We start from the raw sequence: 13,436 nt of genomic DNA, 5'->3' as shown, positions 1-13,436 counted from the left end.
AATACCACTAACAAGGCTCAAAATAGCCCCACACTAACACGGTAGCATAATGAGGGTCCCTACCTTCAAACCGAAGCATTGATAACTTTGTCATTGTCCAGACAGTTTAATAAGAAGATATTTTATACATACAGTCAACTTCGCGTATACAGGCAGAAGCCATATTTGAAAAACAGTCACTACCAGTCGATTTACGAACGCTGATCCAAGTGCCCCGCTTGGGCAAGACGCTCTTTTAGTGCAGTAGCAATGGAATAGCTGACTGCAGAGGGATGAACTCAAAAAATCTTTCCTGCACGTTATTTTTGTCGTCGATGTAGCGCAAAACAAGCACAAGCTGGGCCAGTGTGGCAATATCTGTGGTTTCATCTGCCTGGATTGATAAAAAACTACTTGTCTGGGCTTTCTTTGATTATTTCTTCTCTTGTAACAGATAACATACAGTCCAGAAGCTCGTTCTGTATAGTTTTCGACGTTCCCTTAAATACAGTAGCACTGTCAAGATGCTCTTTCAATGCTCCATCAAGAGAGGCCACAAAATCCACCAATCCGCGAAATATACCAGGGTTAACTGAGCTCTCACTCTTTTATCATGACCACGTAAAGCCAACTCAAATGCTCCACAAAACTGGAGACGGACGGACTCTCAGTGCCCCACGGCACATACGCCTGTAGTTCCCCAGACCCCGCCTGGCTAGAGCTTCCCAGCCAATCCCACTGGCTCATCTGAATGATCAGCCTTGATTATGCGATTCAGTTCGCCCGACGTTCCCCCCATGTTTTGGGGAGTTCACTTCATGCTGGAAGGCATGGAGCACGCCCCGTCATGCGAGCAGAGGTCGTAGCCCTACTAGCGAAGAGTGCGATCGAGCCGGTCCCTCCAGCCGACATGAAGTACGGGTTTTACAGCCCCTACTTTATCGTACCCAAGAAAAGCAGTGGGTTACGACCGATCCTCAGGCCACAGACAGAAACACAACACATGCAAGGATGAAAACACAGACCCATGAACAGTGACACAACCTGCCACTCACATGAGACCATATGATATCCAATTGTTTCCCGATGGACAATATCAAGTCCCACCCAACATTCACTTCACACGGATTTATGACAGAAGGAAGAAAAGATGCCAACTTCAATGGAAATGTCTGTCGTCTATATGTTCAAGAATTTAATGCAGAAAAAGACAACAGAATTATGATAGAACTTGATTTTATTGAGCATATAAGAAAGCATATAAATGTATAATTTTCCAAAGTAAAGTAATAGGAATACAGTAGATTTAAAGCAACACCAAGGAACTTTTAGCTTACAGATCATGATCATATGGGAAAACATCAAAAGTATATAGACAAAGGCAAATCATTTGAAGGCGAGGTTATATATGTTATATGTATAAGAGTGCACTTCTTCATAGGTTCTAGAGTCCCCTGTATAAGAGTGCACTTCTTCATAGGTTCTAGAGTCCCCTGAGCAGGAGGAGTAAACCACTCAACAACATGAGCAGATACACAGTTGGTGACGAGACAGCTGGACTGGAGTCAAAGATGCTTGGGAAATCATCGTCCGTAGTGACGAGCACAGAAGACGGCGTTGTAGGTGCTCTGAGAGTAAAAGATCTGGACTCAGCTTTCCAGTCATTTAGAGTAAAGGCCAACTTCAAGTTAGCACCTTTAGAAGAGGTACAGAGAGAGAAATTGTCGTAAATGCTTAAAATAACAAGTGACATCGGCCCAAAATTCAAAGTCATATAATAGAGGTGACCCACCACTTGTAAAGATGGCTAAGTCAGTGTAATTGGCCCAGCAGCCACTGAACGGGATGGTGGTGTTTCCGTAAAGCCCCTCTGTTGGATTCCCGTTAGCATCTTTGAGCACAGCTGAGATGGTCAGAGTCGTCACACCCACGGACACACAGTCACCCTGGAAACAGACACACAAAAAAGATGCTCTGCTTATTCGATACCAGCTGTGGTTTCCTAGTAATCACGTGGGTAGGGTTACACCAGCCATTAATTAGTTCTTAATTAAAGGGTCATTAAAATCCACTTGATTTTGCACTGGTCGTACACACCTAAGATCTGAAGAAGAATTACCTAAGATTGGTATCTGGTTTTACTGATGAAGCAAGAAAAAGAAAACAATATTTCTTGCTTATGTTTAATCATTTGCTTATGTTTTATCATTTAATCCTTTAGATAATTTAAAGATAATTTATATTTCAAGTATCATTTAATAAAATGTAATCAATCATATTTTAAGAAATCATTTTTATCATGTTGATGTGTTTCTCATTAGAGTGATTTTGATGTGTTTACCATTATTATAATTTGAAATGTATGTTTAATACTTTATTTTATTTATTTTTATGCCTCAAATTTAGCTAATTGACTTAGGGTGAACTTTTGTACTCTTGTAAACCTTTGTGCTGTTTAGATGAAGGCAAAAGTCAATAAGTTTCCGATAGACGGACCACAAATGCTTGAATGTCTCAGAATGAAGTGGTAAACTAATGTTATCTTAGCTTAACATCTTGCAGTGTACGGGCTAACACCTTAGAGTGTGAAAACTAGATTTGTGTGTCTGCTTCGATGCAATATACCGGTACTGTGAAAAGATAAACTTAGCTCTGTTCCGATAAGCAACTGTATAAGGAGATACATTTTTTTTGTCAACCTGTCTTTTCAAAGAGAGATCTGTCAATCAACTTTAATTATCTTTAGGCTAAGAATATTATACTCCGAGAGTGTGTTAATTATATTTCACTTAGAAATAATAGAAGTGATTTTAACTGTTCATTTTATTTTCCTTTATTAAAATTTTAGTCCTGCTTATGGATGAATTAATTTAATTTATTATTTATTCATTCATCATGTTGGCTGCATGTCTTTCTGTCTACTCTTTGTCTGTCCATTTTTAACCATTTTAACTTCTTTAAGTTAAGGATTTTTAGGAAACCTTTCACTAAAATATTCCAGACAGTGCCTTCATTTAATCATATCTAAGTTTTTGTGCCTATGGATATTATCCCGTTATTTTTGTGAGCTCTTGGCCTATTATTTGGTTTAAGGCCTATCTTCATGCTGCAGCCCAAGGATCTGCTGCAGTGTGGCTCGTCCTCAGCATAGATCTGTGACAGGGTTTCTTGAAACTGGATTTACAGCAAGATAACACCATCTATCTCCAGCTGCATTGTGGTTTCCTTCCAGCGCACACTAAAGCCTACGCTACCTGGCTACAGCTATTCTCGGCCTACTCCACCTGGTCTGAGGCCTACCTGTTTGTTTTCGAGAGGATCTCGGCCTACTCCACCTGGTCTGAGGCCTACGCGGACCTGCTGCAGTGTGGCTTGTCTTCAGCCTAGATCTGTGGCAGGGGTTTTCGAATCAGGATTTATATCAAGATAACAGCACAGAGATCCATCTCTAGCTGCATTGTGGCTTGTTTCCAGCACACATCGAAGCCTGTGCTACCCTACTAAAGCTTCTGAATCATGCTTTTCTTTATAAAAAATCTACCAGTTCTCTGGATTTTGTCACTCGCCTTTTTGCTGCATGTACAGTATCAGGACCTCGGGCCTGCTGGTAAATGCACTCTGGGCTCTGCCACAGCATTTCACTTTCACTCTCTACAATCGAGCGATGTCACATCCTTCTGGATTACTAAATCTGTTGGACTTTCTGCCACCCAGGTATTTCGAACCCTTCCATATTTTTCAATGATGTTGTTACAGGAGCTGTTTGACTCTAACTTGTTACTGGCCTTGCCCTTTGTAAAAGACAAACAATGGCTTTGTTCTGGTGTTGCTCTTAGATGTATGCCATGTATACCAGAACTCTGGTAATGTTCATCCAAATCCGGGGCCAGCTAACTCAGTTACTAGCCAGTTGTCATTTGGTGAATTTTGTGACCGTAAATCATTGGGTTTTTTACATGTAAATGTCTGCAGTCTGTTAAACTCTAAGCATTTTGATACTTTAAAAACATTGGTGCACACTGCTAATCCTGATGTTCTTGCTATCTCTGAATCCTGGCTTAAAAAAGGGAACACTGATCTTGACATCTTCATACCAGGCTATAATGTGTTTCGTCAGGACAGAGCTACTAGGGGTGGTGGTGTAGCTATGTATGTTAAAGATCATCTGCAATGTACTGTTGCTCTTTCTAAGTCAGTTCCTAAACAACTTGAACTACTGGTACTAAAGCTTAGGCTTTCAACTACTTTCTCTCTCTCTGTAGCTGTTTGCTATAGAGCACCTTCAGCTCCAGCTTCTGCACTTACAGCCTTTAGTCAATTCCTAGCTCCATACATATCCTCTGAGTTTATCCTTATGGGTGATCTAAACTGGGATATGATCAATCCCCCAGATACAGTCTTGCAACAGTTTGATGCTCTAAACCTTACTCAAATTATATCTGAGCCCACCAGACCTAATCCTAAATCTCCCTCATCATCCACTCTGATTGACCGCCTTTTGACTAACACCCCTTCTAATTATCAAACTGGAGTTTTCAGTCAAATAAGTGATCACTGCGCTATTGCATGTATATGCTCTGGCCTCTCATTCAAAAGGCCCCCAGTAATTGTAACTAAACGCTCCCTGAAAAACCTTGACATGCAAGCTTTTCTCCTAGATGTTGCGGCTGTGTCCTGGGACAGAATTAATGTCTTCCCCTCCTTGGAAGAGGCATGGTCTTTTTTCAAAAACACTTTCAGTCTGATTATGTTTAAGCATGCCCCCCTGAAAAAAAATTAGAATCAAAAATCGATATAGTCCCTGGTTTTCCAATGACCTGGCTGAGATTATTCATAGTAAAAATGCCCTCTGGAGAAAGGCCCGCTCCTCCCAATCTCCAGTTGACTGGCTGGCCTTCCTTCAATGCAGAAATAAAGCAACACAGGCTATCAGAAATGCAAGAATCTCTCATTTTAAAGAGAAACTAACCACATGTGGCACTGATGATAGGGCATTATGGAAAACAGTCAAGGTAATGGAAAATAAAGTTGTTTCCCCCCATTTACCAAGTGCTATGTTATTTATTGACATTATCATTACTGAAAAATCTCAGATGGCCTCACTTCTAAACAATCACTTTATTAATGCAACACATACAGTTTCAATGTCAAACCCTAATCCAGTCTCAATGGACACTTCAGCTACAAACTCAGCAGATCCACAATTTTCTCCATCAAGCAACAGTGGCTTCTCCTTTACGCCTCTTTCCACCTGTGAAGTCCAGGATGAACTCACCAAGCTGAATACAAACAAATCTGCTGGCCTTGATGGTCTTGATCCCATATTTTTAAAAGCAGCAGCCTGCATTATCGCTGCTCCCATCACAAGACTATTTAACATGTCCCTACAGCTTCTCCCATCACAAGACTATTTAACATGTCCCTACAGCTTCTCTGAGTTCCCCACTGATTGGAAATCAGCCCAAATTTTTCCCCTCTTCAAAGGGGGTTCTGTATCTGACCCAAATTGTTATCGCCCAATTTCCATTCTACCATGCCTTGCCAAAGTTCTGGAGAAGCTCGTCCAAAAACAGTTAAATGATTTCCTAGATAAAAATCCTTATCCATACATTATTTGACATGCAATCTGGTTTTCGGTCGGGACATGGGTGCATAACAGCCACCACAAAGGTCCTTGATGATGTAATTACAGCATTAGACAGTAAGCAGGTCTGTATTGCCACCTTTATAGACCTCGCCAAGGCCTTTGACTCCGTCGACCATAGGATACTTTTACATAGACTTTCCAGTATTGGTCTGTCCACCTCTAGCTGTGATTGGTTTGACAGTTATCTCACCAACCGTGTCCAGCAATTGAAGGTTGAAAACATCATATACGACCCACTTATCATCTCTAAAGGTGTGCCTCAAGGCTCTATCCTGGGCCCAATCCTTTTTTCTATCTACATCAATGATATAGCCAGAGCTCTGGCACCTCCCGGATTCACCTTTATGCAGATGATACCATTTTGTACTCAGTTGGTTCCTCTCTCATTTCTGTGGCTGCCAGTCTTCAACTTAGCTTCACCTCCATAGAGCAGTTCTTTGACAATCTTCACCTCCGTATTAACACCAGTAAGACAAAATGTATCCTTTTTAGCCGAAAACCTGTTACCAAGACTCCACCTACAATCACCTGCATGAACGGTATGGCTCTGGAGTATGTCGAAACATATAAATACCTAGGCATCTGGTTGCATCCCTGTCATTCATTACACACATCAATAACATTCAAACTAAAGTCAAAGCAAGACTAGCCTTCCTTTTCCGCAATAAAGCTTCCTTTACTCATGCTACCAAATGCACCCTCGTTAAGATGACAGTACTGCCAATTTTGGACTATGGCGATATTATCTATAGAATGGCACCAAACACAGCCCTAAAAAAACTGGATACTCTCTCTCTCTCTCTCTCTCTCTCTCTCTCTCTCTCTCTCTCTCTCTTTTTATTTTTATTTTTTATTGCCTGTTCTATTTGTTATGTGAATGATTATGTACAGTATGTTTCTATTTATTCCTGTAGCCTCTTGGCCAGGTCATGTTTGTCAATGAGAATATGTTCTCAAACAGTTTACCTGGACAAATAAAGGTAAAAAAAACACTTGATTGTCTGCTGTTAAGAAATTAAATTTGACTTAATAATCTGACTAGATCTCCTTCTTGCATCAACAACAAACTCACAAAAAAACTTATCATTAGAGACTACCAACAACAATCATGAACAAATCAAATGTGGAAGGGCATTTAAAAGGTCTAATGATATTTCCATTACATTTACAAGCACTGTAATCTCTGAACAAATGACACACGTCAGAAAGAAAGAAAAAAGGCATAGTTCCTTTTTTGTCATTCATCTTAGAATTTTCGGTCTACATCATTGTCTTCTGTGTATCAGAATAATTCATCGTGTCATTGCATTGATGCTCAAACGTACCACTGTATCAGTGTCCTTATTTGCACACATATATTACATTTGAAGAAGACATGATGAAGTATATCTGCATACACGATACTGGTTCATGTTTGGAGCACTAGAGTATCCGGTCCGGATCCGAACTGTGATCTGCATTGCAAGTGTTGTTAAACTTATTACGGCGTTCCATGCAGAAACCACTGTTACTGTACTGAGGAAATATATACTTATGACACGTGTCCGAACAGCGCAGAAGCGGTCTAATGACATTTGAATTCTCCACTGTAATGCGATCTCTTGCATAATACAGCACAATGACTTAAGAGTTCATTCTTATGAATAATGCAGGAAAAAGCTCACAAACTTATGAAGTAGAGACGTATTCTCCATTTACAGCACCCAATCACCACTCCGAATTAAAGGGACAGTTCACCCCAAAATAAAAAAACTCTGTCCATACTCTCAAGTTGTTCCAAACCTGTATGAATTTCTTTTTTCTGCTAAACACAAAATATATTTTGAAGAATGTCGGTAACCAAACAGTTTATGCACCCCATTGACTTAATACTTATACAATAAAAAAAATCATAAGAAATTAAATTTATTTTGATGAGGCACGCTGTTTAGGTTGGGTTTGTGCTGAAGAGCCGCTAACAAAGTAAATTTATTCACATACTGAGTGTAAATATCAACGTTATCATGCATGTTTAAAGGAATAAAGTCTGTTGAGTAAAACAAACTTATCGATACAATTGAGTCAATTTTTTTCTTTTTTTCTTCCATTAACAGGCTTCCATTAATATTTAGTTTAATGGTGCAACATTAAAAATATATTTTGTACTGCATAAGTTGTAACAATGCCACTTTACGTCCAAACTGTGCTCCTTACTGTGCTGGTGCAATCGACCCCTGAAAACTTGCATTACATATTCCCAATGAAATCTCACCGCTGCGTCCAGAGCCATGATGCTGGGCTGCACGCTGAGGGGTCCGGGTGACGATCCAGCCACTGGCTGGACCACCACCATCAGGGATGATACCGTCTTGACCGTCTCCACCTGCTGGTCTTCACGGGTCACCTCCTGAGTGGCCACCTGAGAGAGAGAAACAGTTACAGCTCAAATTTGAAAAGCATGTTGTGTATTTTACTGTAGAGCATCTATTATTGGATCTTATTCTGATAAAAAATTTTATGGATATTCAGGGTTTAGTAGAAGTTAAGCTCAATGAATGTCTCGGTTACATATGGTAACCCTCGTTCCCTTCGAGTGAAACTTAAAACAAGCCAATACACATTGGCATGCAATCATTTGCATCAGCTGCGCACCCTCGCAGCGTGGGTATAAATGAGCAGCTGGTGCGATTGCACTTTAGTTTTTTGCTGAGGAGCCAAGCCTGAAAAAGCTGACCACCTCGGCGGGTGGCAGCAGATGTGGTGACGGGACGTGGCGTCTCCGTTCCCTCCCTCAGGGAACGAGAGTTACCATATGTAACAGAGATGACGAATCCAACGAATAGGAATCCATACCAAAGTGCCACAGCTGCTGCACCCCCTCCAGCGCCCTGTGTAAGCCTCAACACCTTCTTGCCTGGAAGGACGATTAGGAGAGGGCTTAAGAGTATCTGTCACTGTTGTTCAGTGATAGCCCATACAATGAGATTATTGGATAATACTGGGAAAGCGTGCCCGAACTGAGGGAGGGGAACGCTGCGGGTGCCACATTCTCGAACAGTTAAGTGGGGATATACATATGGACTAACCCGAGGGTTGTACTGCATATGAGTAGTGGGTGACTTAGCCCAAGGGAAAGACACGGGCTTCCGTTTAGCAGCAGCCGTGGAGAATATACACATATGGGATCCCCGTAGGGTCACACATATGGGACCCAGCCTATTTCCGGTTCTCAAGGATTCAACGGATAAAGGCCTGGCATCGGATGCTCCGCCAAGTCCGGGCCGAGGGTTTTTGGAGGACTCACAGGTTTTTCACACTGGAGAATAAGGGTGCACAGAAGGGTGCAGCAAGCCGACAGAGCCAGGCCTCTCGGTGCTTCTACCCATCTAGGGTGAGAACACGGGAAGACACCGGCTCTACACGTAGGCTATATCTAGCGAACGTGTTAGGTGTCGCCCAGCCCGCAGCTCTACAGATATCTGCTAGCGAGGAGCCACATGCCAGCGCCCAGGAGGATGCAACGCCTCTCGTGGAGTGTGCATGCAACCCGAGCGGGCAGGGCACACCTTGAGCTTGGTAAGCCAAGGCGATGGCATCCACTGTCCAGTGGGCCATCCTCTGCATGGAGACAGCCTTTCCCTTCTGCTGGCCTCTGTAACAGACGAAGAGCTGGTCTGACGTCCTGGCGCTTTGAGTTATGTCCACGTACATATGCAGAGTGCGATCGGGACAGAGCAAAGCCAGGGCTGGGTCTGCCTCCTCCAGGGGTAGAGCTTGCTTGCAGGTTCACTACCTGGTCCCTGAAGGGAGTGGTAGGAACCTTGGGCACATAGACAGGCCGGGATCTCAGTACAACATGATTGTCACCCGGCCCGAACTCTAGGCACGATTCGTCGACCGAAAATGCCTGCAGGTCCCCTACCCTCTTGACAGAGGCCAGTGCAACCAGCAGCAAAGTCTTCATGGAGAGAAGCTTTAAATCTGCTGATTGCAACGGCTCAAAGGGAGCATCCTGAAGCTCTCGAAGCACCAGGGAAAGGGTATGAGGGTATAGAGGGGGGACGAGGAGGATTTAATCGTCTCGCCCCCCTAAGGAACCTGACGACCAAGTCGTGCTTTCCAACTGTTTTGCCATCCATGTGGTCGTGATAAGCTGAAATAGTGGCAACATGTTCTTTGAGGGTGGAGGGAGACAGCCTTCGCTCCAACCCTTGCTCCAAGAAGGAAAGCACGGACCCTATCGAACATCTTCAGGGGTCTTCTCGGCGAGAAGAGCACTACTCTGCGAACAGGTTCCACTTCAAGGCGTACACACGTCTCGTGGACGGCGCCCTTGCAGAAGTGATGGTGTTAAGTACCTTTGGGGGTAAGTCACCTAAAACCCCCTGCCATAGGGTCTCTGAGTCAGAAGATCCTTCCTCAGAGGAATGGGCCAGGGAGGGACCGTCACGACGAGCATGAGTTCTGGGAACCAAGTCCGGGTGGGCCAATAGGGAGCCACCAGAAAGACCTGCTCCTCGTCCTCCCTGACTTTGCACAAGGTCTGTGCAAGTAGGCTCACTGGGGGAAACGCATATTTGCGGAGGCCCCGGGGCCAGCTGTGTGCCAGTGCGTCCGTGCCGAGTGTTCCCTCGGTCAGGGAGTAAAACAGCTGGCAGTGGGAGGTCACTGAGGAGGCAAACAGGTCTACCTGAGCCTCCCCGAACTCTCTCCAAATCAGCTGAACCGCCTGGGGATGGAGTCGCCATTCTTTCAAAGTCACCTTGTGATCGCTCGTCGGCCACACGGTTGAGCACACACATAGCTCGAAGCGACCTCAGATGCTTCTGACTCCAGAGGAGGAGATGGCGGGCAAATTGTGACATGCGACGAGAGCGTAGACCACCTTGTCGGTTGATGTACGCAATGGTCGCAGTGTTGTCCGTACGGACCAGCGCTTCTCTGCCCTGCAGCGGCCTCTTTAAGCGGCTCAGAGCGAGATGTACTGCTAGCAACTCGAGGCAGACAAATCTTGGGGACGGATGCATTCGAAAATATATCTCTGCGTGAGCATTTTGAACGGTAGCTTGTGGAGGCTCCGATTCAAAACTCGCCGATCCAAGATCGGTCGTAACCCACCACCTTTCTTGGGTACAATGAAGTAGGGACTGTAGTGCCCTGACCTCATATCGGCTGGAAGGACCGGCTTTATTGCGTCCTTCGCCAGTAGGACTGTGATCTCCACACGCAAGACATGGGCATTGGCTGCTCTCACGGTAGTGGAGTGGATGGCCCGAAACTTGGGGGGACGCCAGGCGAACTGAATCACATAGCCGAGCCTGATGGTCCGAATGAGCCAGCGAGATGGACTGGGGAGCGGTAACCAGGCTCGCAGAGACCGTACAAGCAAGACCAAAGGGACCGTAGGCGTACCCGGAGTGGGGCAGCGAGGTGGAACACAGGGCCTGTAGCGGAGTCTGAGTGTGCTGTGCAACACTTTCCTGGTTCCACGGGGCAGGAGGCGGCTTGGTTGCGTTCTCGAACCACACACTGCTGCCCGCTGGCGATAGAAGAGGCGGATGAGAGTGGTGAGGATTCTCTCCCCCCACTGCTCTCCGGGCCCTCTTCGGACCCATAGATGAAAGAAAGTGCTCTTTTTGGGTAAAAAAAAATTGGGTACCGCTGGTTTTAAGGCCAGCGGTGGAAACAAAGGATTTTCCACCCGGCCCTCTTCCGGGGAAGGGAGCGAAAGATGTGCTTGATAGCCTCAGTCTGCTTTTGTACAGACCGCGTTGCCGAAGAGGCCGGTCTGGGACACGGGAGAGTTAAGCTTGACCGAAGCTTGTCGGTCTCCCTCATGTCGGTCAGACACAGCCAAAGATGGCGTTCCTGGACCACCAAGGTGGACATCGCACGACCCACTGACCGCGCGGTGACCTTTGTCACACGAAGCGCAAGGTCCGTTGCAGTACGAAGTTCTTGGAGAACTTATGGATCATGACCACCCTCGTGCAGGTCCTTCAGAGCCTTAGCATGATGGACCTGCAGCAACATCATGGCGTGCATGGCAGAGGCAGTTTTTTACCCCACAGGCACTGTAAGCCTCGTCAGTTAAGTCCCACGAGTACTTATAGGCCCGGGAAGGGAGACACGGTTCTCCGCGCCAAGTGGAGTTAGGGCGCAGCTGCATAGCAATGGCCCGCTCGACTGGTGGGATATGCGTGTATCCTTTAGCTGCCCCGCCATCAAGGGTGGTGAGGAAGGAGAAGCCACCGGGACGGTTTCTGGCAGTTAAAGGTGCCGTCCACGTCCCCATGAGCTCCTCATGCACCTCCGGAAAGAAGGGCACTGGGGTGGGTTGCTGAGAACCAGCGCACGCCACCCCGAGATACCAATCATCCAGCCTCGAGGGCTCGGGACACGATCGAGGGTTCCACATGAGCCTGATCCTGTTAGCGGCCCGGGAAAGCATGGCCATTATCTCCAGGTCTGACTCGGGCACCGCTGGCACACCTGAAGGAGGCAGCGGTGCCGAGTCGTCATCCGCGGAGAGGTCTGACCCACCTTCCGATGCAGAGATCGACATCTGATCGTAGTGGGGAGCAAAGGAAAGGACTCGTTCAGTTGGTAGCTCAACTGGCTGTGGAACGTGGGAGGGATGAGGGTCCCAAGGGGGTTGGTTCCCCGAAGGAAGCGCGCTCACCATGATCCTCAGGTCTCCCGTGTCACTGCCCGAAGCAACCCTCTAAGGAGGATTGGATCGAGGCAGAGGCACGGGGATTCCGCCCCTTTGCAGGAACGAGAGTCTCGACCACAGCTCCGCGATGGTCATCTTCCCACAATGGGTACATGACTCATCCACAAAAGCTGCCTCAGAGTGTTCAATGCCCAGACACACGAGGCAGCGATTGTGACCATCCCGTGACCCCAGGTAACGACCACATCCAGAAACACACAGATAGAAAGTCATCTTTTATTTTTATTTTTTCTACCTGGGTAAGCTCTTTTAGGGACTGTTGTCGCTGGTGCTAAAGCACGCAGGGGAGCAGTCACCGCGGACACAGACAGGAATGTGCACCTGTCTGTGCGCGGTTTCTCTCTTGCTGGTACCAGCTGTGAAAACAGCCTTTTAGTGCTCTAACCGGCGCACCTTACCAGCTTACCAGAGAACAGCTTTTCTTTTTGTTTTGCCCAGTTTTCAAAACAAAAAAGCAGAGAACTGAAGACCACTCGCGCTGCCGTGCTGTCACGCCCGCACAGAAGTGGAGAGGTCCTGAAGAAGCTTGCTTTCTCGTTTAACAAAGCTGACTTGTCAGGTTTTAAGAAGGCAACGAAGTGCTTGGCTCCGAAACAAAAAGCTAAAGTGCAATCGCACCAGCTGCTCATTTATCGCGCTGCGAGGCTGCGCAGCTGATGCAGATGATTGCATCCCAATGTGTATTGGCTTGTTTTAAGTTTCACTCGAAGTAGATTGCCTCTCTAGAGAGATTCCTATTCTAAAAAAAGCAAAAATGGAGGTTACGGTGAGGCACTTACAATGGAAGTGAACGAGGCAAATTTTTTTGAAGAATTTAAAAACAAAAATTTGAAGCTTTTAATTTGATAAAAGCACTTATACTATGTATTATTGTGTTTTATTTGAGTTGTAAAGCTGTTTAAACAGTTATTAGTTATAGTGTTGTCATGGTGACAACGTTATCAAATTAGATATGATTTCACACATAAGGTTAGTAGGTGATATTTTTTTCACACTAAAATCATGTTAACACTCATACTGTTCACGTCTTGAGATTATACTATCTGTTGTTTAAGTCGTGATGTAACAGTCTACACCAAAGTCTCTGGGCTCATT

The 13,436-nt window shown here is 45.4% G+C and overlaps 1 protein-coding gene across 1 annotated transcript in view; it reads right to left on the bottom strand.

The window, feature by feature from the left end:
• Positions 1-1,314: 1,314 nt before the first annotated feature.
• Positions 1,315-13,436, bottom strand: part of pkhd1l1.1 (PKHD1 like 1, tandem duplicate 1) — a 78,155-nt gene continuing 66,033 nt past the window's right edge. Inside the window, exons 74-76 of the mRNA XM_079591319.1 lie at positions 7,878-8,024; positions 1,772-1,925; positions 1,315-1,674 (exon numbers count right to left, since the gene is read on the bottom strand). Of these exons, the coding sequence (XP_079447445.1) occupies positions 1,463-1,674; positions 1,772-1,925; positions 7,878-8,024 (513 nt within the window). The 3' untranslated portion in view covers positions 1,315-1,462. The remainder of the gene's footprint in view (positions 1,675-1,771; positions 1,926-7,877; positions 8,025-13,436) is intronic.

Source organism: Phoxinus phoxinus, assembly GCF_949152265.1.
Source record: "Phoxinus phoxinus genome assembly, chromosome: 19".
In the NCBI taxonomy this organism is placed as follows: domain Eukaryota; kingdom Metazoa; phylum Chordata; class Actinopteri; order Cypriniformes; family Leuciscidae; genus Phoxinus; species Phoxinus phoxinus.
The sequence above is the reverse complement of the archived record's forward strand: the minus strand, read 5'-3'. Positions and strand labels throughout refer to the sequence as shown.